The sequence below is a fragment of the Curcuma longa genome, chromosome 6 (genome assembly GCF_044706935.1).
Source record: "Curcuma longa cultivar G26 ecotype Majalengka, Jawa Barat chromosome 6, ITB_CL_G26_1.1, whole genome shotgun sequence".
Lineage (NCBI taxonomy): Eukaryota > Viridiplantae > Streptophyta > Magnoliopsida > Zingiberales > Zingiberaceae > Curcuma > Curcuma longa.
Window position 1 is genome coordinate 6,676,038 of NC_133866.1, and position 26,476 is coordinate 6,702,513.

The following is a 26,476-nucleotide window of genomic DNA, read 5'->3' on the forward strand; positions in this document are numbered from 1 at the left end:
TTTTAAAGCATTTTTTTAAATGGGCCTTCCCCTTGTTAATTACTTAATTCTAGTAAACCGAACAAAAAGAACGTTTACGATAGACAATCTCTCAAAAACGTGAGTCAACTCACGAAATAATTAATTATAATTAAAAAGACATATACCACAGGAATAAACAAAAATTACACTTGCTTGCATATAACGGATTTACAATGTTATGAAGGTATAAAATTATTTTATCTATTTATTAAATAATGTTATAAATATATATATATATAGAATTTGAAGAAAAAAATTGAACATAGCTGCTTAACTGCTCTTAAAACTCAAGGTATACAAAACATACGAGGCAAAATCTTCTTATATCAGAGTTGGAACAAGCCGCTTACTCTTAGAACGTTAAGTTTACATCTTGCCAGGCAAATCTTGAATACTATTTAAGTACATGTAAACAGCAAGTCCTGAAGTCTTTCTTCATGTCGTAGCATTAGCACCAATCTGAGGGCATCTACCTCTGTTCAACAAAAACAGGTTTACCGATGAACATAAGGTGGTTAGATAGTAAATGAAGAATGAATCAACTTCGAGATCCTTTGGTGTACCATTGTTGGTTTTTCCGGAACTCTGTTAGAACTGGATATATGTTTTCGAATGCGGTGTAAGTCTCATCTCTCACCTGCAATAGAATACCAGATTAGTACCAACCAACCAAATCAGCTCTGTATGTTGTGGAGATCGATACCTTAGCTCCAGTAATAACAATTTTTCCTGATACGAAAATCAGAAGCACAATCTTTGGTTGCCTCATTCTGTAGATCAGACCAGGGAAGAGCTCTGGCTCATACTGTTTGAAACAATTGCAGTAAGAATATTGAAAACAATAGGAAAGCTATGAGGTTAAAGGTAAATACAAACACACACACACACACCCAAAAAAAAAAGAAAAAAAAGTGTAGGATTCCAAAGTGTCATCTGGTTTGTCAGTGAAAATATCTCACCAACTAAAAAGAGATGCATAAGAGTTTTCAAATAAAAAGAAATGGAGGATGGTCGAAGGCAACAATGCACTAGCAAAAGGCTTACAGAAAGTGGCAGCATACTTTCCTAATAATATATGACATAGTTAAGCTTAATGAGCTCTCAGGCAAATCATTTACTTACACTGCAAAAGGCACCATGAGAATATGCTAGGCCTTCTAGCCTGATTGGGAATTTGACATCACATGAACCCACAATATTCTGAATCTTGAAATCCTATATTTGACATTAGAATATCACAATGATTAAGAACAACAAAATAACCTCGAATGAAGTACCTAAAAAGGAAAAAAGGATGGTCACCTTAAACTTGGCAGGAAAACCAAGCTTCTGAATTATTCTAGCATACTGAAAAGCCAATGAACAAAGTCAGATATTCTAAGTCCCAATGCATACTAAGCAATAATCAAACAGCTATGCAAGCACTGGTCATAGATCATTTAAGATTATATGCATTCACAACTGAAATGATCAGACCTTTCTTGCTGCAAGTTTTGATTGCTGCTCGCTTTTTGCTCCAGTACATACCTACCATGCAGATTTAGAAAGTTAGTGGGTCAGAAACAACCTAAGTGTCAAAATTTTGTAAACAGAAGGCAACACTAGAACAACAAAGAAGCTCATTTGAATACTGTGCAAGACATCGACATAACACATACAGATATGAAATAAGAGTTTGAGCAGACAACCAGTGGGAGCAAGAGGAAGAAGAAAGAAATGAAGGTATCTTACTTACCTGTGATTGGCTTTGTGCTAGGAGGAACTAAAGTTCGATGGCATCATCCATAAAGATGGGTGGAAGCCAGGATGGGAGGGAGAGTACAGGGATTTCAGAGTTCAGTAGTGTAGCTTGCAGTGGTGGAGTTCAGTGCTCACGTTGCTAGGAGATGGGAGTGGCTCTTGTCGAAAGAGAGGGAAGGAAGAGCACAAGCACGAGAAGGTGGGATTAGGGTTTGGGGTATTGGGGAAATAATGCACCTGATATAAGCTATAAGTTATATAAGTATCTAACTTATAAACTATAACTCATAATCTATTGGTTATATAACTAATTATAAAGTTACAACTTATAAATTATATCTTATAAGCAATTGGTTATATTATGTTATAATATCAGTTATAATTACTATTTATTTTAAGTTAGGTTATATAGCATATAATATATATAATTAATTTTAGCTAATATTTGATTGATATTACTATTTAAAAATTTAAGATTAGTTGTCTTCTAAATTTGCCAACCCCACCTAATGGAATAAGACTTGGTTGTTATTATTTGTGTCTTCTAAATTTGGATTGTGTTTTTTAAGAGTTCTCATGACCTCATTTAAAAAAAATCCCATATAAGACTCAATCTAACATACATATGACTACTCTTTTTTGAGTCCAAGTAACATTAATATGTTAAAAAAACAACAAGATTAGGATAATACTATCTTAAGATGAATGTCCCATGTGCCACTGCAGGGGAAACTCAAGACAGAAGCCTAGGCCTAGCTTGATCTTGGTGGACAACCACAAAGGTTAGCTTTGATTCACAGGAAAACTGCCATAGTAAGCTTCCAGCCTGAGTAGGCAACCTAAGCAACTGCAGCAAGCAACCTACCCTGGCACATGCACAGACAGAAGTCTACACAGCCATGATGAGCAAGCAGTCTGGAACAGGTGGATGCTTATAGTTACAAACCAGTTGCTCTAATATTGCATTAAAAACACAAACCTATAAATGAACTCTTCGATATCCCTCAGATGAAATGTGGGAATTTAACTGCCTGATTAGTGTTCCTGAAGTGATTGCTCATTGGTATAACAAAATTTTTTGTTCTCTTGGAGTTTTATCAGAAGCTTACTACTGACGTTGATCAGTTGTATGCTGGCTGTATGGAATTGTAACTTTGCATTTGCATCAATAAACACAACAAACTAGTGCATTCATGAATTGTCACCATTGTATATCTTACATGATAACAATCAAGGTACAAATCATTCTGAATTAATCAAAATACCAGAACAAGGTGTACAGGGTGTGTTATCTAGAAATAGTATTGGTAAGTATGAAGATCACAAATTTCTATCTGAAGTTCATATTGGTAATTTTCCTACGAGTGATAAAACCCAAAAGAAAACAAAGTATCAAAAAGTAAAACTTTCCCTCGACTTTTGGAGGAAAGATGAAGGGAAGGAAAAAGGCTAATCATTAGTTTTCCATTATATTGCTTCCATCCAAATTTTGGTTTCACGTGCAATGAAACCCATATTCAACTACATGAATAAAAAATAAAAACTCAAATCTAGTTTTGATTGATTTGTTGTATATTTTTGACAAATAAAATTTTAAAACTTAAGCTTCTTCTCCTCTTTCCTCCCCACCAAAGAAATGGGATGAAAAATGTTTTATAAGAGTTTTTCTCTACCTCTTTCTTTCCCTAGTGGTTTCCTTCTTTGTAGCAAAGGATGCCTTCATATCAAATATTTTGAGCATCCTTAAACAATTAAAACTGGATGAATTTTCATTAAGTTTCTCTAATTGGAATAACAAGGATGTTGTGAAGATTTGTTAATTTAAGAGAGATTGAAACCGGGGGTGGGGAGGATAACTATGCACAGCTATACTTGAGAAATTTTGCAAAAAATAAAGCATGCCAGCAATTCAAATCAGCAAAAAGTACTTCTGAGAAATACAATCAGAATATAAATATTTTTTTATTCAAAGAAAACAAGAAAATTTTAAGTTAGTACAAGAAAGGGGAATCTAGAACTTCAAAAATATGAAAGAAGAATTAATTACCATCTTTCCAGATGCAAATATCAATGCAGTAGTTTTTGGCTCTCTTATTCGCATAATAACAGCAGCAAAACGCTGCATAAAGGGAAAGAAAAACCATTAAGCTAACTTACATGACCTGTTGCAATATTGTCTTAGTGGAGCGTAATGCTTTCATAACTATACCAATTTACTCAATGGATTTAAAAATCTTATCATGGATAAGTATTTTCTTAAATAAGGAAAAAAAATTGGTCACTAAAACAAAAGCAATACAGGGATAGACAATGAAATTTGAAAGCTATACAAAACAAAGTAAGATAAGACTTCTAGAGAGTATACGATATTCTATAAATGAAAGAAATACAATTTTTTCCCAATACAAGTAATCCCGTATGCAATAGAAACAAAATAAGATGAGACTTCTGGAGAGTACACTCTCATTCTATAAATGAAAGAAATACAATTTTTTCCTTCAAACAATGGTCCAAGTTATAAGAATCTCGTAGTTCTCAAAATTTACATAATTGTTCCCAAAGTTTTGTTTAGCTTATCAGTAAAAATTTATATGATCATCTCAGTATACTATGGTTTGGATTTTTCTCTATATCGTTCAGTTAATCCTAAAATTCCCAATCAATCAAAGTTCTGAAATAGTTTGATGAAGAGTTCAGATGTTTGCCACAATTAGAAATGATAGCTTCAGAATAATGTTCCAAGAGAAAGAGAAGAAAGAAATGATTAGCCTATCAGAGTACACCATTCTATAAGAGGATCATGAAAAACAATACATGACATTCATTTTCTAACAATAAATCATACCTTTGGATTGTACTCAGCATTACGAGCTTGTAGAGCTATTGCTTTAAGATCCAACTTGCAGTCCAGATTAACAGTTGAAACAATGTTCCTGGTGAAATGAAAGATCACTAATTCTGACTCATAAAGGGTACAGAAAGATGATAATAAAGATAAGCTAACTAATCACCAAAAAATCATCCCGTGATGTGGGGCTAGAAATTCACATTTAACTTGACCATCAGAAAGCAATAAAAACTTAAAAAAGATCCACCTAAGAAAATCAGTTTAAAGGAACACATTAAGCCTCATGCACAGTTTATTATATAGGTAGTTAAGATATTATGTTAATAGGATTATTCATTAAATGGATTTACTCCTCAAGTAGTAGTTTTAGATACAGGATTTTATAATGAGTCCATATATCCTTATGTAATAGCCATCTCCTTAATGAGTGTAGTACAATTTTTTTTTCTTTCTCCAAATTCTACAAAGTTAGAGGGTTTCTTTTCTAGGATTAAAATTTTCAAAGAAAAAGATCCCCTAAGAGGAAGGCTAGTCGCCTCTCTGCTCATCCATGTCTTCTCTCCTTTACTTGTAATACGCAGCCAACTCTGCTCCTTTTCCCTCTTTCTCCTTGTTCCTGTCACTAGAAAACAAGATGCCTTGCTGCTCTCTTCCCTGCGATGCCTGTGAGCCAGTGCCTCCTCCGGCCACATTGACCAATAGCACAATACACCAAGTAGGACACAATTCCTACTCTGTCCTGTGCTCAAAGTACACATCTATGTTCCATCATGTGTGACCAAGCTGCCTCTACCTCATTTACTCGGCTAATCAGCAAGAAGGACAGCTACAAATCTGTACCTGTGGTACCTGTGACATTTATGCAAAGCTGAACCAAATAGCAGAGAGGTATATGAGAACTCCACTTTTGATCATAACCAGACAGCCACATCTCACACATACGGAAGCATCAACACTATCTACTCCTACTCCAACCCAAAAAACCTAGCCAATGATTGTGCCTCACATGGGTTATAGCTGGAAACAAGGTGGCTATCACAAGCTGCATAGCAGAGAGGTAAGCAAGATTCTTCTGCTCTAGCAAAGAAGTGTTGGAGCTCCTGAAACTGTTACAAATAGTCATGTTGATTTTATCCTCTTTACATTTCAACCTGTATTATCCATCAAAAAACTGAGATATCAAATATTCTATTACATTGGAGTTCTAAGATTGATTACCCAAGAGATTTAAGTCTTGGAGTTGTTTGATGTGAAAGTACACAAGAGAATCTGAAGACAACTTTTGTTTAACAAGAAATAAAACTTGGAAAAATTTAAGAAATGAGAATTTAATTGAAAAGGAAGGAGATTCTTCTCAGATTGTATTGTGCACAATGTCCTATAATTGAATGCTTTTTATAGGCTTTCTGACACAACTACCTGCATGGCAAATACATTAGCTTATTTGCATCAAAGTTACATGGAATCAGATTAACTGCTGCCAACACAAGTTTTGAAAGGATAAGCAAACAATTGTCAAATTAACTGATGTCCGAGAACCCCACATGAGATGAGTCACATTATACCAGGTGACTTCACAATGCTAAGCATTCAAAAGTTGCACGATAACAAAGCTCAGGAATACGAGAATTTCACAACAAGACTCAAGGAATAAACCATAGATAATTAATTATGGTGACAAGGAATAATATTCTCAAGATAACAGCTTTACCTCTCATCAGAGTCAAAGAGACGTATTCAAAATTTTATATAGTAATAATACTGCGAAGAGGAACTTACTGAAGTGTCGGAACGATGCCAGAAGGGTGTTTGGAGAGGTCAACAGGTTGGCTCCCCTCTAGTTCCTGTTCGGCCATATGCCACTTACACAGAAACAATCAAGATATCTCCTTCCGAGTATATATATTACCCCTTCTCCTTAACCTGATCCAACAACTCCCCAATCGCTTCTTTTATATACAAACCGGACGAAATGACATGATTTGAACGAATTTTTCTACTGAAACACAAAACTGTCTATCAATTAATCTCCGCACCGACTTCGTCACAGGCCGAACCGCCGCGAACCTGAGGAAGTATATGAAGTAAAGCACGTGAAGAAAGGTAGCGGGGGAAGGATGGGGAAGCAAAGATCTCATCATCTCACCGGATCTGGCATCGAAGATATAGGCGCTGCCGCAGATTCCAGGTGAATCCGGCGAGGCGGATCGAAGAGCGATGGATTCAGGCGGGAACGCAATATATATGCGAAAATCCAAACAAGATCGACTTTTATAGGAAGAGGAGCAGATCGGGAGATATATAGGAAGAGGGAACAGAGACGGAGAGAGAGGCGGAGAGAGAAGGGGAAAGAAGTCATCCGACCAAGGGATTATAACTAGGGCATATTTTTGCACATAAGCCCCTAGAAAAATTGATTTCTCAAGACTCTCCTGAAATCCAGAATTATAAATTTGTGCAAAAATTAAAAATTTCATCATTAAATTATTAATATCCTACATTATTAATTTTTTCTAATCGGCATGTCACGCCTACCTAACCTTATTTTTATAAATATTCGAAGAAAGAGATTATTTTCATAATTTAAATTTATCGTCAAATTATACAATAATAATTTTATAAATTTTAAATCCGTATTATCAATTCCTACTATTCTCATTTTTTTATATATAAATTTTTTGTTTATTGAAAAAAAATATTTTCTAAAATTTGGGAATAATAATAAAAAATTCAAAAAAGCACCGTTGCTAAATTAAGCCAGTCTTGAGGCCTTCGCTACGCTCGAGTGGTGAAGAGGGGAAACCCTAGTTCGAAAGAACGATGGCGATTGCAAGAACGGGGGTCTACGTCGACGATTATTTGGAGTGTAGGCGAACGAATCTTTGCTCGATGCTCTCGTTTGCGTTCGATCTTTCTGTGATTTTGCTTAAAAGGTTGATCTTTTGACCTTTATTTTCTTCTTTTTAAATAAAGATTCGAGTACGTTGGCGGCAGAGCTGCAGAGGCTGCTGTCCACCATGAGAGAGCTCGATGAGAGGGCTCATGGTATGTGTTTTGGCTTCCAAAGTTCCCTTTTATCATGACCATATATGATCGGGCTTGATGCTTGATATGCATATTGGATTAAAGTTGTCTTTTTTTTTGTTGGCCGAAATGTCATTTTGTGACCAGTGAGCATTCAAATATATTATCTAGGTTTATCTCGTGTATGTCATCCGGACTGTCATGAGGAGCTAAAACTATTAGTAATCAACTAATTAGGAATATATGCATACCATAGCTCAATGATAACTTCAATCAGTAACATTGCATCTTTGAAAAGCAAAATTTTGCTTCTCAAGAAATAATGAAAGATTGACTAAAGGAGGAAAAAAAGTGTTACCATTGGATGACTAAGTAACTATTATCACCGTTTTAAGCTACAATGGAGCAATTTGTTATGACCGAAATCTAATTGGCAACTTTGCTTGCGATGAAACCAAGTTATATGCAGGTGTAATCTGTAAAGACTGGCTATTCAATTGCATAATGTTTTGTGGAGATCGATAGTTCTCACTTGCTCTTAATCTTGTGATTAATGTGCTACATAGTAAAATTAAGCATTTTTTTTGTGCGTGTTTTTCATTTGTTTCTTTGTCGGATCAATCTAGCAGAAGCCTTGTGCCTAGGCAGCTTTTTTTGAATCCATGTTCAACCTATCAATTGCCATGCATGTTTATGAGTTCTAAGTAATGACACAAGTTGATATAGTCTATTTTTTATGTTGTCTGAATTTTCCTTGAGAAAGAAATACTACTTATACTATTCTACTGGGTTAAATAATTGAAAATTTTAGGACACTGAATTGTACTTTTACTAGCTACTGATTATAATAAAGGCATATAAAAATATCAGAGAAGCCTAGGTGTGAAGTTTGGGCAATTACACTTTTTCAGATTGCTAATCAATGAAGTTATTTCCACTTTTAAGTAATATAAAACTTTTCTTTATTGTTTGAGTTCTTGTCAACCAGCAAGTTGTCCTGTTACATTTGTCTATTGATTTTTTTTTTACATTGCAGATCTGAGTAGTTATACATTAAACTGGATGTTACAGGGTTTGTTAGGTGATTTCTTACTTAAGGAACCATGCTCCAATGATCTGATGAATGTTTGTATCATTTTCTCTCCTGCTAATTCAATTGGTCTACCTTTGATTTTTAAACATAACCTGGGATTGGTTTGAGATGTTCATTAGATGTAGGAAGACAGTTATATCCAAATATTTTCCCTCAATTTTATTTATATCTCTTATTTTAATGAGGTTCTTCTCCATTTCTTGCTTTGATGTCTTAGTTAAAGATTGTTTCCCTTACTTTGCTCCTAGGTATTATAAACCAAACTAAAGAACAAACAAGATATTGTTTAGGCATTCCTTCTCACATCTCAAAGAAGGTAAGCCATGAAGATCTTGAAGCAGACCTTGAGAAGATGAAAAAAGAGATTGAAGCAAGCCAGGAAAATGCATTGAGCCTTTGCACAGAGAAGGTCTTGCTCGCCCAACAAGCATATGATCTGGTAATGAGTTTTGTTATGCTAAGGTAGCACATAAAGACCATTCATCAGTCAAATATGTTTTTTGTCGCTTATTGATCAAGTATGATGTACTCTAGATGAAGATTTCTGAGAAGGAATCTTACACAATTTTATCCTATCAATTAAAAGAAACAATACATCAGTTTGTGCGTAAATTTCGTTGTGAGGTTCAAAATGTATGTCAACATTCATATTCATAATGACAGATAATTCCTGGATGTTAGATTTTATAGGTGTTTTTATAGGTTTAGATTGTTATATTTTGTTTTAAAAAGTGAACCTTATTTTGAAATGACTTAATCAATCACAAGAGTAAATTTGAATGGTTTTCATTTTTCAGAATCTATAGTACAGAATAAACTCTTCTCTGCTATCCTATCCCTACTTTGATATTCCATTATCCAACCTCCTGGAGAAATGATTGTTAGTGTCAACATTACTTGCAATGTGATTTGCTAAATGTGGAAATACTAAAATTGGAAACTGATTTTTTTAGCAGTAAGCCATCATTTCAATTTTTAATGCGCTGCCTGGGACGGAAGATGTGTTGCATGATTGCATTTGTACACAAAAGATTAGCTATTTAGCAGAAAACAGTGACCACATTTGCAGAAGATACTAAATGTATTGGCTAATGGAAGTTGTTGGCTCTTGACAAAACTCATCAACCATCATTGCTAGCTAGGTACCTTTCATAGATCATGGCAAAAATCACTGTTGAAGGAAAAAAGAAGACAACTTTCTTAGGTACCTTTGATCTGGTTGCTTGCTTGCCTTACCTTTCACCTTGTTATGGCATTTATTAATTTGTGGTGGAATACCTAAAGCAAGACATGATTGTGCTTATTAGTCAAATTTCTCTTTTTGTGCTCTTAGTGGATTCTATTTTTGAGGCTATTCAAAGAGAGAGTTGATCATGAGTTCTAGATAGACTGTTAACTACCACACTGTTCAAAAATGGAAACCCTCCCTTTTCCTGATATAAGTTCATGTGGATTTAGAGTGCAAATATTCAACAAAAAAGCAATGAATTCTCAGTGTTGAAGGTAAACTTTGACTGTGCACATATGGTTGTAATGGATAGCGTAAACACATACTCCTTTTAAACTACTTTTGATTTAAATCTTTATTATGTTCTGTTATTTGGAGTGCCTCTTTGTCAAGTCCACTAATATGCATTATCTGCCTTTGAGATTGTATTCCATACTTGGAAATCAAATTTCCACGCAATTTGCATGACACTGCTTTCTTATGATTTTATGCTTTCTTTCATATTAACTTAGATGTAGGTCCCCGATTGAATTGTTATTTCCTGCAGATAGAGAGCCATTTGAAGCGTCTTGATGAAGATTTGAGCCAGTTTGCAGAAGATTTGAAACATGGTATTGCAAGTTTCTATTTGGCAGTCATCATGTTCAATTTGTAGTCCTCTAGTTTTTTCCAATTCTACATGAGTAACCTTCCATTCCAGCATCACCTAACCAAGCTTTTACTTCAAACTTTTCATAATATAGAAATTTTGGGTGGCTTTTGGGTTTCAATTATTTCGCTAATGTAATTGCCCTGGAGTCTGGTGATACCTACAACAATTATAGTTTGGCAGATATTTATATCTTTTTCATTAATGACTAAATAACAGTGATACTTTGGTTAGTGGTTGCTAAGGTTATATAATTGTCTTTATTAATACTATAATCAATTCTTTGATTGTTGTTTGACAGAAGGAAAGATTCCACCTGAAGAACCAGCTATTCTTCCTCCACTTCCTTTAGTGAATAATGATAAACGCAGGGGGGGTTATATAACTCCTCAACCAAAGAGGTTTAGAGAAAGGGATTGGGACAGAGAACGAGAAATGGATATTGAACTCATGCCTCCTCCAGGCAGTCATAAGAAAAATATTTCAGCATCTGCTGATGTGGATCAGCCTATTGATCCAAATGAGCCAACATATTGTGTCTGCCATCAGGTTCAGTTATTAACTTTGTGATTATATAAATCTCTGTTAACATGATTCTTTCATACCTAGTCTGCCGCTGTATTGCAGCAAGAATAAACTTTATCTCCTTTTCAGGTATCATTTGGTGATATGATTGCCTGTGACAATGAAAATGTAAGTTAACAGTTTTAGCAAGATGCATTCCTCTCTGTCTTGCAATACAACTCTGTTATATGAAGTGCATTGCTGTTTTCCCCTAGTTTTTGTTGCTATACAAACCTTGCAGTCCTCTCTCCATAGTTGCCACAATACCTTGTCCCAGTTTTCTCAGTTCTCCCGGGGTTTTATGTTATTCTCCTCTAAGTAACAATTTTAAATGTTAGTTTTCCCATTTATGTTTCACATCCATTTTTTTTTAACAATCATGTTAAATTATCTTACAAGCAGTACTTGATAATGATTGTCTTGGCTTCATTTCTTCTCCTGCTTGGAAAATCTTCCCTGAATCATGTACCCTGCTCTATTCTTTATCATTTCCGACTTGCGCTTAAAAAGTAACACATGTTTATATCTTTAAAAACATCAATGGCTTTGACATATTTAGGCGATTCTAGGACGTTGAAGTGTATCGCATCTTATTCTTCCATTTTCATTCTCATATACAGTGTGAAGGAGGTGAATGGTTTCATTATTCATGTGTTGGGCTGACTCCAGAAACAAGATTTAAAGGAAAGTGGTATTGTCCAACCTGCAGGAATCTACAATGATTGTTTAGTAAAAATCTAGATATGCTCAGCTAGTTTTTTTTTTTTTTTTTTTTTTTTGATACTTTTGGCCCATGGGAGGCATGTTGATGTATATTGTTTTTGACCAGCAATTCCTTTTCATTGATTAGATTCATACTAGAAAGAAGCTAAGCATCTCTATAGAACTTATTTGTCACCTGTAGTTGTTTCTCCTTGTAATAAGAATGTAATAGATGTTCTACTTGTTTATGTTCTTAGTTATATTTGGAAAGTTTGCTGGGATGTGTTAATAAAATGAATATTGTAGGTTCTTGAGAAATGTTGTGAGAAAATTTGGAAAATAAGAAACAGAACATGAAAATAGGCAACAATGAATGAAGACTCCGTAATTTGAACAAAATCTCACAATTAAAGCGATAAGCAATCTCTTCATAATTTTTCACTCCATTAATTTTATTAACTCTATTATATTAACTTAGATTTTATTCATAATTTTTCTTATTCCATTCGTTTTCATTTATGCATATCAAATCCAAGAGTTAACAAAAGAATAATAGTACTCCATTATGTTTCATTCATCCATATTTGAAATGCAGAGCTACTTTTCTTTGCATCAATTGTTTTTAACTAAATTCGAATTGAGGCATATTATATTCATATTTTTGCCAAATAATCCAACAAAGAGAATTCTCAAGACATGTAATAATCGGCTTTTCCACACATGCAAAAATATTTATCACTCTAATGCTGCAAATTATAACTCTGAAAAAAAAAGGTTAATAGTACTTGCGTTTAAGCACATTGCCTTCAACAAGAACATCATCGAATTTCCAATGCATCAAAACTTTGACACTGATCTCACGCACAAAACATAGATAACCATAAGATTCTGCTTTTTAGTCGGGTACCATGTGATATTTAATCCTCATCCATGCCGGGTTGTTGATCTCTCCTTGGCCCACCTGCTGGCTTCGCCATTATTATCTGCACAATTGAGATTTTAATGCCAAAGAAATGAAAAGTCCAAGGAAACCGAAAATGAATCACACATGTGGTTTCAACAGGAAGAATAGAAATATGTGACTCACTTGATCAACACGGAGAACAGTACAGGCAGCATCAGCAGCATATTTAAGCGCAAAATATCTGCCACAATGTTCCAGGGAAGGAATGAAGTTAGGGAGAAAGCAGTACACAATTCCATGAAGAAAATGAAACCAAAAGCATCCATGTTCCATTTTCTTTTGTTGTCACTTTGCCATACATATAAACAATAGATACCACAAAAATTTCCTTTTTTACTTAGTTTATTCCAAATCCTAAGTTGTAAGTGATATGATTGTTTGTTTATGTGTGTGTAAGGTGTAGACCTTTTCCAGAGGTTTTGCTACATAGTCAATGAGGATATCTAAAACGGGTACAAGGCAGATAGTACATGTATCATAATAAACTATACAGTAGCTTTGGGGGAAAAAAATAGTTCAATTTATTGCAGCACTCAAATTGTTCTTGGTTTGAATTCTACATTGTTTGATAATGTAACACAAAAATTTCCTAAAAATTTATAACCCCAATTTCGCTAAAGGTATCAAATCCAACATTTCTATAATCTCATCCCAGAGGCATTATCTTACTCTAAATTATCAAAAGAATTTAGCATTTATCCATATATATAACTCAAAACATACATCCATTAACTATATCATGGAACAATTCTTCTATGTTTTCTGAAGTGAGCTTGAGAGCAATTCATTGATGCAATATTATAGAAATTTCAAATTTATGTAATACACAGAGTTGTGAATGTGAGAACAATCATGTTATCCAACTTCTCAAACAATCTGTAATAGTTCCTCTGTATATGTCTGTCCAAATATCTAAGAGAAATACACAGCTAGGCTGATTTCAATTATGTACGAAGCACGCACAACTAGCTTAATCACTAAATTCCCATTTTCAGGAATTTAACAAATCCTTTAGAAACTAATACTTCTATGCTCATTATATTAATTTCAAGAGCCTTTCTGCCTACCCTTCTTCACAATAGGAAACAAAACAAAAAAAAGCAGCAGAAGCCATAGATGAATTACAATGATAGGATTAAACAGCTAAATTAGCATGTGCAAAAAACCAACAAAAAAAACAAAAAGATAGTAAAAGGAAGCTGAGCCTTAAGTTTCAATTGTAAATATTTAATTTTAAGAAGCAACGGAATTGGAAGATGGACTGACTTAGTCACATATATGTCCCAAATATTCAAGGTGGAGACATCTTTGCAGACCCCTTCTTCTAGGTCAATGCCGACACATGAATTTCCACCAGCATGCTCAGCATACAAGGAAGAAATTATCTCCATTGCATTTAGTCCAGCATTTTCAGCAAGGGTTTTAGGCACCATTTCAAAACTTTCAGCAAATTTTGCAATTGCATATTGATCCAAGCTGCAATTGTGAAACAATTAAAGTAAAATTTGTTTAGTTGAATGCCTTGAGGTAGATAGTTCACAACATTCATTAGCAGTGTCAATTAACACCAATTGATGGCTAAACAACAGAAACATACACTTGAATATATATATATATATATATATATTGCTAGATAAATGATATTTGAAAGAAATGTAATAATGCTTTCAGAAGCATAATAACTAATAGGAATTAAAAAAACAAATAAGTACATCAAGTACTGACTCTAGATTGGTAATTACAAAATGAAGCATGGCACATGTGATAAAGGACTAATTAGAAATTACACACAGACGCCATGAAATCCTGATTATGCTCTTGTTCATTTAACTAGCTAAATTCATCTTAATTTTGGTGTAGGACACAGATCTATAAGGCTGACTCCTACAAGACTATAAACTGATAACAGCCGGAATTTCAGCATTGCTGGTCAAGTTAATAACCAAGCCCTCCTACAAGTCTACATACTGATAACAGTTGGAATTTCAGCAATGCTGGGCTATTAACTCCCAATTTGTCAGTGTCCTCTTATGTTTGGTTGTTTACACTCTAAAAAAACATCAAGCCTCCCTGGTTCTGCAATTCATAACAACCATCCACTCTAACCTCAGCAAAAGTTCAGTGTACACCTCTCCCTTTTCTCTTATAGATAGGACACTCAAAGGAACTCAATTTTCCTGAACATGTTGAACTCAACTTCAAAATTCATTTGGAGTGAAAAAACATACAAGATCAACACAAAACAAACATATGCATGGTTAAAACAACCACAAAATGTGTTAAATACTTAACCCAAATGCCGAGTATCAGTCCTATAGGTCTAGTATTGTTTCTTCTACCTATGCATTAAACTACAAAAGCAACTTAATTTGATGTCCTTCCTACATATTTCAAGTCAGATGATACCAACAAGATTACTAGAGTTACTTCTGACTACTAACAGTAGGTAACTTAGATACCAGTTATTGGTTGGTACTGTCATATTCGTGAAATTAATTTCTGGTAGTTTCACTCAATATGGGCAACGTGAATTTTTCTCAAAAGGGGACCGAGAATGAAACCAACTTTGCACCACCGAACATACATATCTCACCCATGACAGCCTAGAACCAGCCTTGCATTGAGCAATACAAATATATGTCTTGGCCTGTACCAAGTGAGACAAACTTGAAAGATTAGTACCCTCTAGGCATAACAAATACTATCCTAAAAGAGACTTCTAATTATTGAGAAGCTAAACATAATACCAAAGAAGGGAGTAGAAATATCATTGTTGTTGGATCATTGATTAAGAAAGAGAATTATTGAGAAGTGAAACATAACACCAAAGAAGTGAAAATATAATTAGTGCTGAATCAATCTGGAATTATGTTGAGCACAAAAGAACCTCCATCCCTGGTCCTTTCCTTAAATTGCCACTTCTCCTTATTGTCTAATTCTCCAATCTTCCTTTTGCTTTGCACTTGCACCATTGGAGCGAATGAAAACATAAATAGAGAAAATCATATTCTCAATTTTCTATTTCTAGCAAAGGTTCGAGGTTTTGAGCTATCCTTTTCATCTCTAGTGAGGACCTGAACAAAAAAGTCATGTTCTCAGTTTGCTAGTTTTAGCAAAGGGTTGAGCTATTCTATCCATACTTAGGACACTCAAGTGCATTCTTTTCCCTCACTCTATTGCACGCATGGGAGTATTTATGCTCCAACTTGAACCAGAATATTTAAAGAGTATTAGGTTAATAGGTTACTAGGTATAGTAAGTTTAGTTCCACATTGGTATTTTTTAAGTTAAGGTTTTATCAAGACATATACACTCATTTAATTGTTATTCCATGATGAATGCAATACAATAATTTTTCTATTCTAAAATTCTACAAGAATGTGTTATTTTAGTTCCTTATGTATTTATTGGAATAAATAAATGACACAATAGACTAAATATACATTTCCTGGATGATGTTGTAGGTAGGGTGCAACATGTTTCAAAATAAAATTTCACTGGAGAAAATAAAAGGATAGTTAGAGAAGCAATCTGCTCAGTCGGTACACTTGTGTGTCAATATGAATTATACATCATAACCAGAGGCTGAAATTTCAGCATCAAAATGTTAATCCCTGCATTCATTAACACCAAAGTACCGGTAATTTCCAAGCTAATACATCTTAACATTTTTCAACTCTTTGCATGAGACTATCTGATGGATAAAAAAAAAATCTCTCGATAGCCTCATTTCTAGCAAATTGTAGCAAATTCCAATGCACAAAAAGAATAATAGCAAACAAAATTGAGACTAAAGTTTCAACATCTATTCTAAGCTTAGAAGAGAGACAGGGAAGACTAAATTTCAGGTCATTTTACTTCAAGAAAGGAAGGAGATGTCTATCAATCATCTATCCCACCTTATCTATGCAGGCAACATTCGACGAATGAAGCAACACTGAAGTAAAAAAAGGAAAGTGGAAGACAAAGTCCTGATTCAAATCCCACTTAATGATTTGCATTTTAAATTATTGCCATCTCCTTTTTAATCCTTAAAATCTACCCCTTGTTTTTTAATTTCTTTTTTTCGTAAGAAGGGTCTGTGTTTAAATGATAAGGGCCCCATTTGAACCTTGACTTGGTCTATTGCTCTGATTGCGAGGAGGCACAACAGGACTTATGAAGGAGACTAAAGGATTCAATAGTAATCATGCCAACATCCTTGTCCAATTTTAAATCTTGAAATATACAAGTGGCAGGAAAAGGATAACCTGATTTATTGGCTTCCAAAAGGGTAACAAGGGCAATATAGTTATGTGCATATGCAGCACTGAACATAGGGAAGAGTTGATTCATTGTCAAGGCCTTGTGGATGACATGAGTGATGGAGAAGGGGAATCTAGAGCTCAACCTTGATCAAATTGGATAGCAGATTCAGCAGCTAGTGTTGGGTTGTTCCATGTGTTAGTTGGCGGGTGGAGTGAAATATTTCGCCCATGCAGACCATAACAGAACAAGATCTTACACCATGATTTTAATTGCTCTCAGATAAAGTCAAGAGATGAATTACACTGAACAAGGACACCATTAGACCTAATGTAAAATGCTTATTGTGAACTAAACTATTAACTACATACAACTATCAACTTTAGAATAAACCTTACACAAAAAACTAAAACATCTGAACACAACATTTTTGATTCAATAACATAGTGACAGCTAAGAATGAAACATTTCTTTTTCAACTTAGCTCAACCAAAGCATGAAATAGCACTATAATTCCAAAATACCAAGGATGGATATTTGAACTCTCATAAAGCATGCATATTTGAACAAGTTCTATGGCAGATAATATAAATATCATGAGTTGGTGCCTCTTACAAGCCTAGGTACTGCCTGCGCTGATATAGTCATGTAGCAATAAAACAATACTCTATTTAGTCATGTAGTAATATTTTTCACCAAGTTCTTAGCAATGGTTTCCTTACAATGGATTCAAACAAATGTAAGATATACATATGGCCTGATCAGATCCAATGAAGCCTTTCTAGAATCAAATGAATAAGAAATCTTTTCAGATTTTTTTTTTATCTTAGACTATGATACTTAAATACACACTGATTAGTTGCAAGAGTTGCAAATCTGTGAGTCATGAAGTCATGATTAAATCAGAAAGGAAAAATTACTCAGTTTCTTTCAATGCAAAATCCTTCAGCCTTCTGGCCAACTCTATCTCAGTTGCAGCAGCACCAGGAAGAATACGACTGTCTCTGCACATTGCCTAATCAATGATGAAAACAATAAATAGAAAATCTGTCAAGTCATGTGAAACATTCAGATACCTGTGACAATCAGAGAACCTACTGTTAGACAACATATTCCAAGGATAACTTCATGGTGGCTCACCTTATAGGTATTAACACCATCATCAACAGCCCTCTCAAGGTCATCTAGTATGCTATCAGTACTACCTCGTAGCACCACTGTAGAGACTGAGTTCCCACCTTGTTCATTCTTCACTAAGGTTACCTGTCGAAAAGAAAGTGAACATGCAACTTAAGAAGCATGCACCAAGCAAGAAAAAATAAACGTAAATCACTACAAAGAAAAAAGAGAAAAATACCCGGGCACCACCAATTTCTTCCACGTAAATGGAATCAGCATATCCCAGTTCATCAGGATTTGGCTGGCTGAGTTTGAGCTATAACAATAACATTTGTTAAATTATGAAGGCTTTTTCTTCCCAGAAAAGAGTACTCAAAATCAACTCACAAGTGCCACAGCACCAGTTGTGCGGCAAAATCTTCGCAGTTCGAACTTTGAGCTGATCTTTAGAACCATAAGTCTGAAATTTTAAAAGAAAAAATGAATGCAAAATTAGACTGTAACTCTTGCATCATTATTTACTCATTTTTGCATGACTGTGGGAATAAGTAGTATGTGCTCAAAAAACACAACTTAAATCGATGCTTTGGTTTCGCATATCCAACTTGCAGGCCTCTTCTTCCAAGAAATCTCGAGGCTAAACCTAATTTATGTGAAAGTCCCATGTTCACTGAAAATCTTAGGAACAAATTCAGCATAGGTTTCTAAAATCTGGTGGTATGCATAGGGTATCAAATGCATATATGACAGTCCTTGGAAGATTTCTAGATAAAGGCACAATGTGACATAACCTAAAATATTACTGATAAGAAACTAAACGAAATATCTACATGGTAACTACTCTACAAGGACGGGCCTAAATAATCATTTCAATATTGAATTAATAAAAAATTTTGAAAAAAACGTAAATAATTTTATAATGTTTGTCCCTTCTAAATTTTACCTTATGCATCAACTTAACATACTTGTTCCCTCCAAAACAAAATTCCTATGTCTATCACCAAGTCTACCAAGAAGACTAGTAAAAATCAACCAAATGTAAAACAAGAGGTACTGCTAGCATTAAGGAAACAAACTAATTACTTATAGCGTTCACAAAAGTGTAATGCCATATCTCCAACAGCTGCACCACTGACCACCACCTTTGCCCCAGAATCAACAACAGCTTTGATAAGCTCCTCAACTTTAGCTTCTTCAGTTTTAGCATAATTTTCTAGCTGCAAATTTAAGATTATTTGCATCACAATAGATATAAGCATATTATCCCCAGAGCACACATTTGCTAGCACTAAAGCACATCCTCCAAGCAGTTTGATACATAGAAGTCTAGGAATGCAATAGTGTCAATACTACTAGAATCTAAATATCACCAAAAATCCAACCAGTTGTCTCACCTCCACAGTTGAAGACAAGTGATAAATTTCATAGTTTTCATTGAAGTAATACGGAGTAGTATACAGCATGACATGAGTAAAGTTCTTGAAACATGACTAATGCAATAGAAGGTTTCGATACAGCATGAAATAGTTATCAATGTTTAGAAGGTAATAGACAGTTCTTTTGCTGATGCAAGGTTCATGTCCCCAAGTACAAATGCACACGTGCACACACAGAAAACATTAGATAAGTAACGAAAATTGGGTTTGAGTTATGGTTTTGGACTTGGGAATTGGGATGAGGTGGATTTGGCTAACTGATGTTGAGTTTTTTATTAGTGTGTCTTGGCTGGCTTATTGGAATGTTCTGACATATTCATATATACAGAAATAAGAAATACCTTGAGCAAGTAAACAAATAAATATGATGCATATTGTGCAACAAACTCCAACCCACAGATTATAAAAGTATTCAACCCTTTATCTAATCCTCACAATTGGGATACTGAATTTTACATTGGGCATAAATGATTAACCATCCAAAACATTCTAAAAACAATGAGTTATGACTGCATCATAAGGCCTATGATTTTCAAGCCAATCTATGTATCACTCCATATACTTGACCAAAGATGTGCAAATAGAGTAGTTAACCTATACACAAAGGAACCAGAATCAGTGCATCCCATGAATGTACTACCATCTATGTTGGTAGGCTTAAGAGATAGCGTGGTTGTCAAAATAAGTACAAGCATCAAGACCATATGGTTAAAGAAAATCTAAAGTATCGACCATATCAGATCTGTATGAGTGGCAAAATAAGAAACTATTAGAAAAATAAAAAAAAAAGTGAAAAATTAAATAGTTTGATATAAAGATAACAATGATGTTTGATCATAATAAGATAACATATTGGCTTATGAAATAGCATAATAACACAATAAAAATAATAAACAGTAGAATTTATAAATTAAATTACTCATATTATCAACAATCCCATCCTGCTGTTATTATTTCATAAACAATATTCTAGAAATAACAAATAATATTATATTATTAAAAAAAGCACAACATTTAGATTTTTGGTGGATAGTAAATCATATTTTATTAATATATGATGAATAATTAAAAATATATATCAACAAATACTACCACATTTATTAATATGAAATTATCTAATAATATTAGATATTAATATATAATTATTTAATATTCCATGTCAGTTGGATTTAATTGAAAACGGAGTTTTGTAAGGGGCTAATAAGATTATTTGCTAAAATAGATTATCATTTACTCCCCTCCCCACACACACATTTAAACATATTTAACTAACCTACATTAGCTATGGTGAACAAGAAAGTTCCACATTATCAGAAATTTCTTTAGACATAAACAGTAAATCAAACAATTAGTCACACCCAAACAACTCATTATACTGCCCAAACCAAAATGAAAGAAGGAATAGAGAAAGAGGCATGCACATATGAATTTTCAAGAAACAGATTTAGTACCTGTTCTGCAGTGTGAATAAGAACAGTTCCCTTTGTCTCAGTGGCTGACGTATCAATACCACCAGCAAATACAGCAATCTATCAAAAGGGAAGTGCATTAGCCATTACATTATGAGTATAGACAAGCAAACAAAATTGTCGAATAGAAAAAGAAGCAAGGATGGTGATTCTAACATTTTTCAGAGAAATAAATCCTCTATATTCCGTGGGCAGGAATTTCCCAAAAAGATACCCACCCACAGGAAACATATGCATCTCACAGTACAGTCTAATGCAGAATTCTTCCAACCAAATCATATGATCACTATCTGATCCTCAACAGATCTGGGTTCACTTTACTATCTCAAATATAGAGGCACATGAATTTTTGACCAATTCAAAATATGGATCAGACCTAGGTCCAGGTTTACTATCCTCAATAGCTCTGTATTACGTTCCAACTCTAACTTTAAGTAGCCAAATCTTTTTCCAATTAAAAGGTTGTCCTTGAATTGCAAGTGCAATGCTGCAACACCCCCTTTCTTTTGAGGAGATGGCTCATCTCTCTTTCACTGCTGCACTGTCGCTAGCCTTTCTTTCACAGAGAAAAATGATTTTCCTAATTTTCCCATTCTTGCTTTCTTCACTGTAGCATAATATATATCTCACTGCCTGAACTTAAATCCATTGTTTTTTCAGTTTTTATTTGTGAAATGACAGATTTTTATAACAAGACTGTCGAGATTACTATCTATGTGAATGGTGAAAGATCTTTGACTCCATAGGAAAACTCTTAAGTTACTATAACTTAACTAATGATAAATTCTGAAAATAGTTGGCATTATTATTTATTACAAGTACAAACTTTCACGATTTCTTTGTTCCAAGGTGAAAACTTGAAGATCAATAATTAATATTTAAAGAAGACAATCACATTTGCAATTGTTTCCAGAAGAAGAAGCCTTTATACCACAAAATTGCTTTTGATTAGGTGTATAATTCTTTTAAAAAATATGGAAAATTACTTGTATATCTGAATGCCATGGTGGCAAACTAACAAATAGGAAGAGAACTTGTCGGCATAGAAAAAGACTGATTGCATGAAAGATTGTTTTCTTATACCAAATTTGTAAGATCCACAACACAACCAAGGAATGACTTGGTAAGATCAATTGTGAAATAGAAAGCCTGATACAATAACTATACTTCCTTTCAAGGATAGACTAAATTCATGAAACCAGTTCTACCTGTTCAATCTAACATTTGCCTGGAATTTGATTTGATTCAATCCCAAACTGATTCTATTCCCATGTGAGATGAATCGCTGGGACTGTATCTGCCATGCAATCCTACAGTCCAGTACGTCACAGAAAACATTTCTGAGATAAGCACCAACTTGGATGTAATCGTCCATTGACATGAAATACAAGGTCCAAGATCTTCCAATATACCCTAATTAAATGTTTCTCTCAAATTGCTTCTAATGTTTGATGTGGGACTATGAAAGCTGTACATGGTGATACATTACGTTGGTTTAGTTAACTATAATAATACCATATACATTTGTAAGTTTAGTTCTTGGGATGTAGCCCTACCACCAAACTGGATTTGGCATGTCTCTCTGTCTGTTATATTGCATATTGATATAGGAACTAATTTAGAGTTACTACTAGCGTCTTCTCCCATCTGAATAAGATGAGCTAGCCTATAACTTGTTTGTTATAAGAATTTGAAACCAAAACAGATCAGTATGATTCTTTTTTCCCAACAAAGAATTAGAGCAGGAATGCAATCATGTGTTTTTTTGTAACACATTAATCCAAAAATTCATAACAAGGACATCATTTTCATAAATTATGGCAACTGATTAGGAGCTAACGATTTGAGTTCTAAATTTTCCAACTATACGACACTGGACCCTTTAGATTGCTTGTTCTTCGATCAATCCAATCATAAGGGTTGATGCAATAATCGGAGCAACCCTTCAAATAGCACACCCAAGCTTAGTTAACGACAGTCAACATATGCTTATATTAGTACTTGAGAATTTTTATTATAGTGACATGGATACTTGGATTGCAAGCACAATTTTTATTAAGGAATTTACTCTTTTTCTTTCTTTTTAAGTTTGTTTAGTCTATAAAAGTGAAATTATGTAGATCTTTTGAATTAAAATAAATTTGAATGAATGAATTATCTTATTCTTTTTGTTTTAAGATGGATAGCTTCATGTCTCTTGAATAAACTGGATCCGTTGTCAATTCTTTTTAAAGATGGATCCTTCGTAGTTATCTCCCTTTCTCTCTTCTAATTGGATTCTTATAAGAAGAATGCTATTCTCTCACATGGTTTGGTTACCTAGTGTAGCATCAACTACTATCTTTTCAACAACTTTTCTTTCCTCCTCCTTCCAAGATCAATTTGGCATCATAGCCTAAGTTGGGATGGCTAGATGTCTTAGACCCAACCCTATCCTTCCCACCAAAACGTGCTTCATGTGATGCAGAGATGGAGAAACTAAGAAGGTAATTTGAACTTCTCTGAGAGTGTCTTGCACACATGGAAACCCTGGGACAGGTTGTTCATCATGTTTTGGAGCAAGAAAATCAAAGTGTTAAAGAAAGTGAAGTTAATCCATTTCACTATGCTAGAAATCAAGCATCAAGTGACAAAGAGTCACTTTTATAATCGAAGTGCAAATCATCCTGGCTCAACTCAACTGAACTTCAGTGATAATATATTTGTTTTGACATCCTTCTGTATTGCAATTAGTTGCAGAACTAATGTCATATTATGGAAAGAAATAATCATGAAAACTCAAGCATGAAATCTTTTCAGATGGAGAGAATGATGGTGAGGCTACCACTGTAACTTCTCAACTTTTCGACCATCAAAGAATGAGCCCTTAAATTGCTTGACTCTTCAATCTATCAAATTGTAGGAGTTGACACAACAACCAGAGCAACACTCAACCAATGTATCCAAGCTAATTTATGATAGTCACCCACAAAAAAGAGTCACCATATGAAATCCAATACATGAGAAGATATAAGCATGTTTGTTTGATACTTGAGAATTTGTATCGTATGGAATAGATACTTAGGTTCCAAGGGCACGACTTATGTTAGAGAATTTTCACTTTTTCTTACTTCCTAAGTTTCTAAGTTTATCTATAATCTATAAAGGTCTCATTGTAAATAGGATAGTTCAAATGAATGAATTAGCTTATTCTTTCTTTTGAAGCTGTGTTTCTTCATGTTTCTTAAATCAGGTAGATTCCTTCTCCATCCTTTTGAAGGTGGATTTTATATCCCTCTTTCTCTCTTCTTGATGATTCTTTCTCGATTCTTTTGGATTCCTTCATAGTTATCCCCCTTTCTCTCCTCTTGATGGATTTGTCCTAAGAAAAAAAATGTTCCCTTGATGTGATAGGGCTACCTAGTGTAACGTCAAGTATTTGTCCTCCTTCTCACCCATCCAACATCAACAACCATGAAAGATTTTGAAAAGACAGTAATAACCTAATAAAAGAAACAGAAGAACATAGAAGCCATCTAAAAGGAGAAGATCACTAATATTCCAAAGTATATACACTTCCACTGGTTATTGTTGTTGTAACAGATTAGGATAGTAACGCTCTCTGTCGAGTTTGGGTTTCTACACCAGCACGGCCATCTAAAATGTCAAATTTCAACACCAACAAGAAAGCACATCTAAGAACCATTATAGGTAGTACCTTTGCCTTCTCAACCCGCTTAATTGTACCAACAGTGTCACCCTTCAAGACCATACCACGTACAACTAATGAATTGTGCAAACCACCTCCAAGTAATTTGGCAACTCGAACGTTGTCAACATTAAAGTTTGCTGGATTCTTTGGGCAAACTTGGATGCACGCCTGCATGTGATAGCACAGCAAACCAATTTTCAGAACAAAACCAATAATTGAATGGGTGAAGCACTGAAATCCTCACATCAGCAATAAGAGGGCATAGAATATCTTCTTGTCCAAATTGCTTGCTTGCAACAGAAGCTCTCATTCTGTTAAAGACTTCATCTTTATTCCTAACATCCATGGTTTCTGATCCTTTCTCCACCAGTTCATCCAAAATTGCAACTGTCTAATCATAAAAATGAGAGAAGTATAAATTAAGCTGGCCTTAAATCTGGGCATTTAAAACAAAACACTGTTTAGTTCAAGACAGAAATAACCTTATTTATGGCTTTTGTATAACCGCTTATTATGTCACTAGGGTGCAAACCCATCCTAATCAGTTCCTCTGCATTCTGAAGAAGCTCCCCTGCAAATGATATGGTTAGATTAGCTCCATCACCAATCTCCTCCTGTTGGGCCTTTCCAGCTAGCACCAAAATTTTTGCAGCTGGATGCTGCACCTCAAGCTCATCCACTATAGTGGCAGCATCATTTGTCACAAAAAGCTTATCCAGATGGTTGATAACCATTTTGTTCATACCTAACAAGTGTCATAATCAAAAGAGCATTAAGTGAACTCGGACAAGAAATCAAAATTATGTGAAGTGCAATCATATTATAGCCTTCATGAATGAGATCAACAATTCGTAATCCCAAAAAGGAACAAAAAAAAAGCTATACATCTATGTGACAAGTTAACTCGAGGACGAAAAAAACAAGGATCTAATGCCAAACAGATGCGCACGGCCTATTTGGCATCTTCATGAACCAGAATGAAACCCACAGGCAATTTATCTATCTAAAATAATTCAACAAGAAGCAATTCACCTACAAAATCACCACTCGGATCTGATTTTAAGAATAAACAACCATACGTATCTGACACTCTTATAGATGACTGGCGTTAATCAATGGTATCGGCACTTGAGCTCAAAAGAAAGATGTTTGAGAGACAAACCGTTGGGGCCGAGCGAGGTGCGTGTGATGTCAGAGAGCTGCTTGCAAGCGTCGATGTTCTTGAGCACGGCCTCATCGAGACCGGAGAGGTGCTTGTGCCCTTCCTTGAGCATCGCCTGAATGCCATAAGCCGGCAACCCGAACGACATCTTGCCAAACCCTGGACGAACGACGGGAGACAACCAAGGAGATGGAGAATGAGAAGGAGAAGCGAGAAGGAGCGAGAAGGAGTCGAGATCTCGGCCTCGAAGCCTCTAGAAGAAAAAGAGACGATCCAACTGAAACCTTCCCGCAAAACCTCCCAAAACCCTAGGTTCACTTGAACCGCACTCTCTGGGCCGGCGCGCGTGCGCGTTGCACGTGAGAGTAAGTAAGGGAGACAAAGCGACTCGACTCGAGTCAAGTCACTAGTTTACTCACTAAAACAACGCTCCCCGCAAATTAATGGCTTCTCTTCTGTTCGTGCAACGGGAGACAAGATCAATCTCAAGTCACTATGAAGAGATTAATCAAAAAATTAAA

General features: G+C 34.8%; 3 protein-coding genes across 3 annotated transcripts; 1 reads left to right on the plus strand and 2 right to left on the minus strand.

The window, feature by feature from the left end:
- Positions 1 to 277: 277 nt before the first annotated feature.
- On the minus strand, positions 278 to 6,936 carry LOC141830777 (TATA-box-binding protein-like). The gene is made up of 10 exons (XM_074718203.1): positions 6,756 to 6,936; positions 6,389 to 6,676; positions 4,607 to 4,694; positions 3,809 to 3,880; positions 1,498 to 1,548; positions 1,324 to 1,368; positions 1,144 to 1,236; positions 725 to 826; positions 585 to 658; positions 278 to 496 (listed from the first exon to the last, which is right to left on the minus strand). Coding segments are annotated over exons 2-10 (603 nt in total). The 5' UTR covers positions 6,466 to 6,676; positions 6,756 to 6,936; the 3' UTR covers positions 278 to 495.
- A 463-nt stretch (positions 6,937 to 7,399) lies between these two features.
- LOC141831057 (PHD finger protein ING2) lies at positions 7,400 to 12,059 on the plus strand. The gene is made up of 7 exons (XM_074718496.1): positions 7,400 to 7,475; positions 7,583 to 7,654; positions 8,975 to 9,165; positions 10,502 to 10,565; positions 10,905 to 11,152; positions 11,258 to 11,296; positions 11,788 to 12,059. Exons 1-7 carry the CDS (start codon positions 7,430 to 7,432, stop codon positions 11,887 to 11,889), a joined length of 762 nt encoding a protein of 253 aa, XP_074574597.1. The 5' UTR covers positions 7,400 to 7,429; the 3' UTR covers positions 11,890 to 12,059.
- Positions 12,060 to 12,546: 487 nt separating this feature from the next.
- Positions 12,547 to 26,201, minus strand: LOC141830746 (T-complex protein 1 subunit theta-like). The gene is made up of 13 exons (XM_074718170.1): positions 25,956 to 26,201; positions 25,276 to 25,538; positions 25,038 to 25,184; positions 24,800 to 24,961; positions 21,085 to 21,162; positions 19,281 to 19,414; positions 18,585 to 18,657; positions 18,436 to 18,513; positions 18,219 to 18,341; positions 17,999 to 18,093; positions 14,100 to 14,309; positions 12,957 to 13,014; positions 12,547 to 12,852 (listed from the first exon to the last, which is right to left on the minus strand). The coding sequence occupies exons 1-13, from the start codon at positions 26,101 to 26,103 to the stop codon at positions 12,787 to 12,789; spliced, it is 1,635 nt and encodes a 544-aa protein (XP_074574271.1). The 5' UTR covers positions 26,104 to 26,201; the 3' UTR covers positions 12,547 to 12,786.
- Between the last annotated feature and the right edge of the window lie 275 nt (positions 26,202 to 26,476).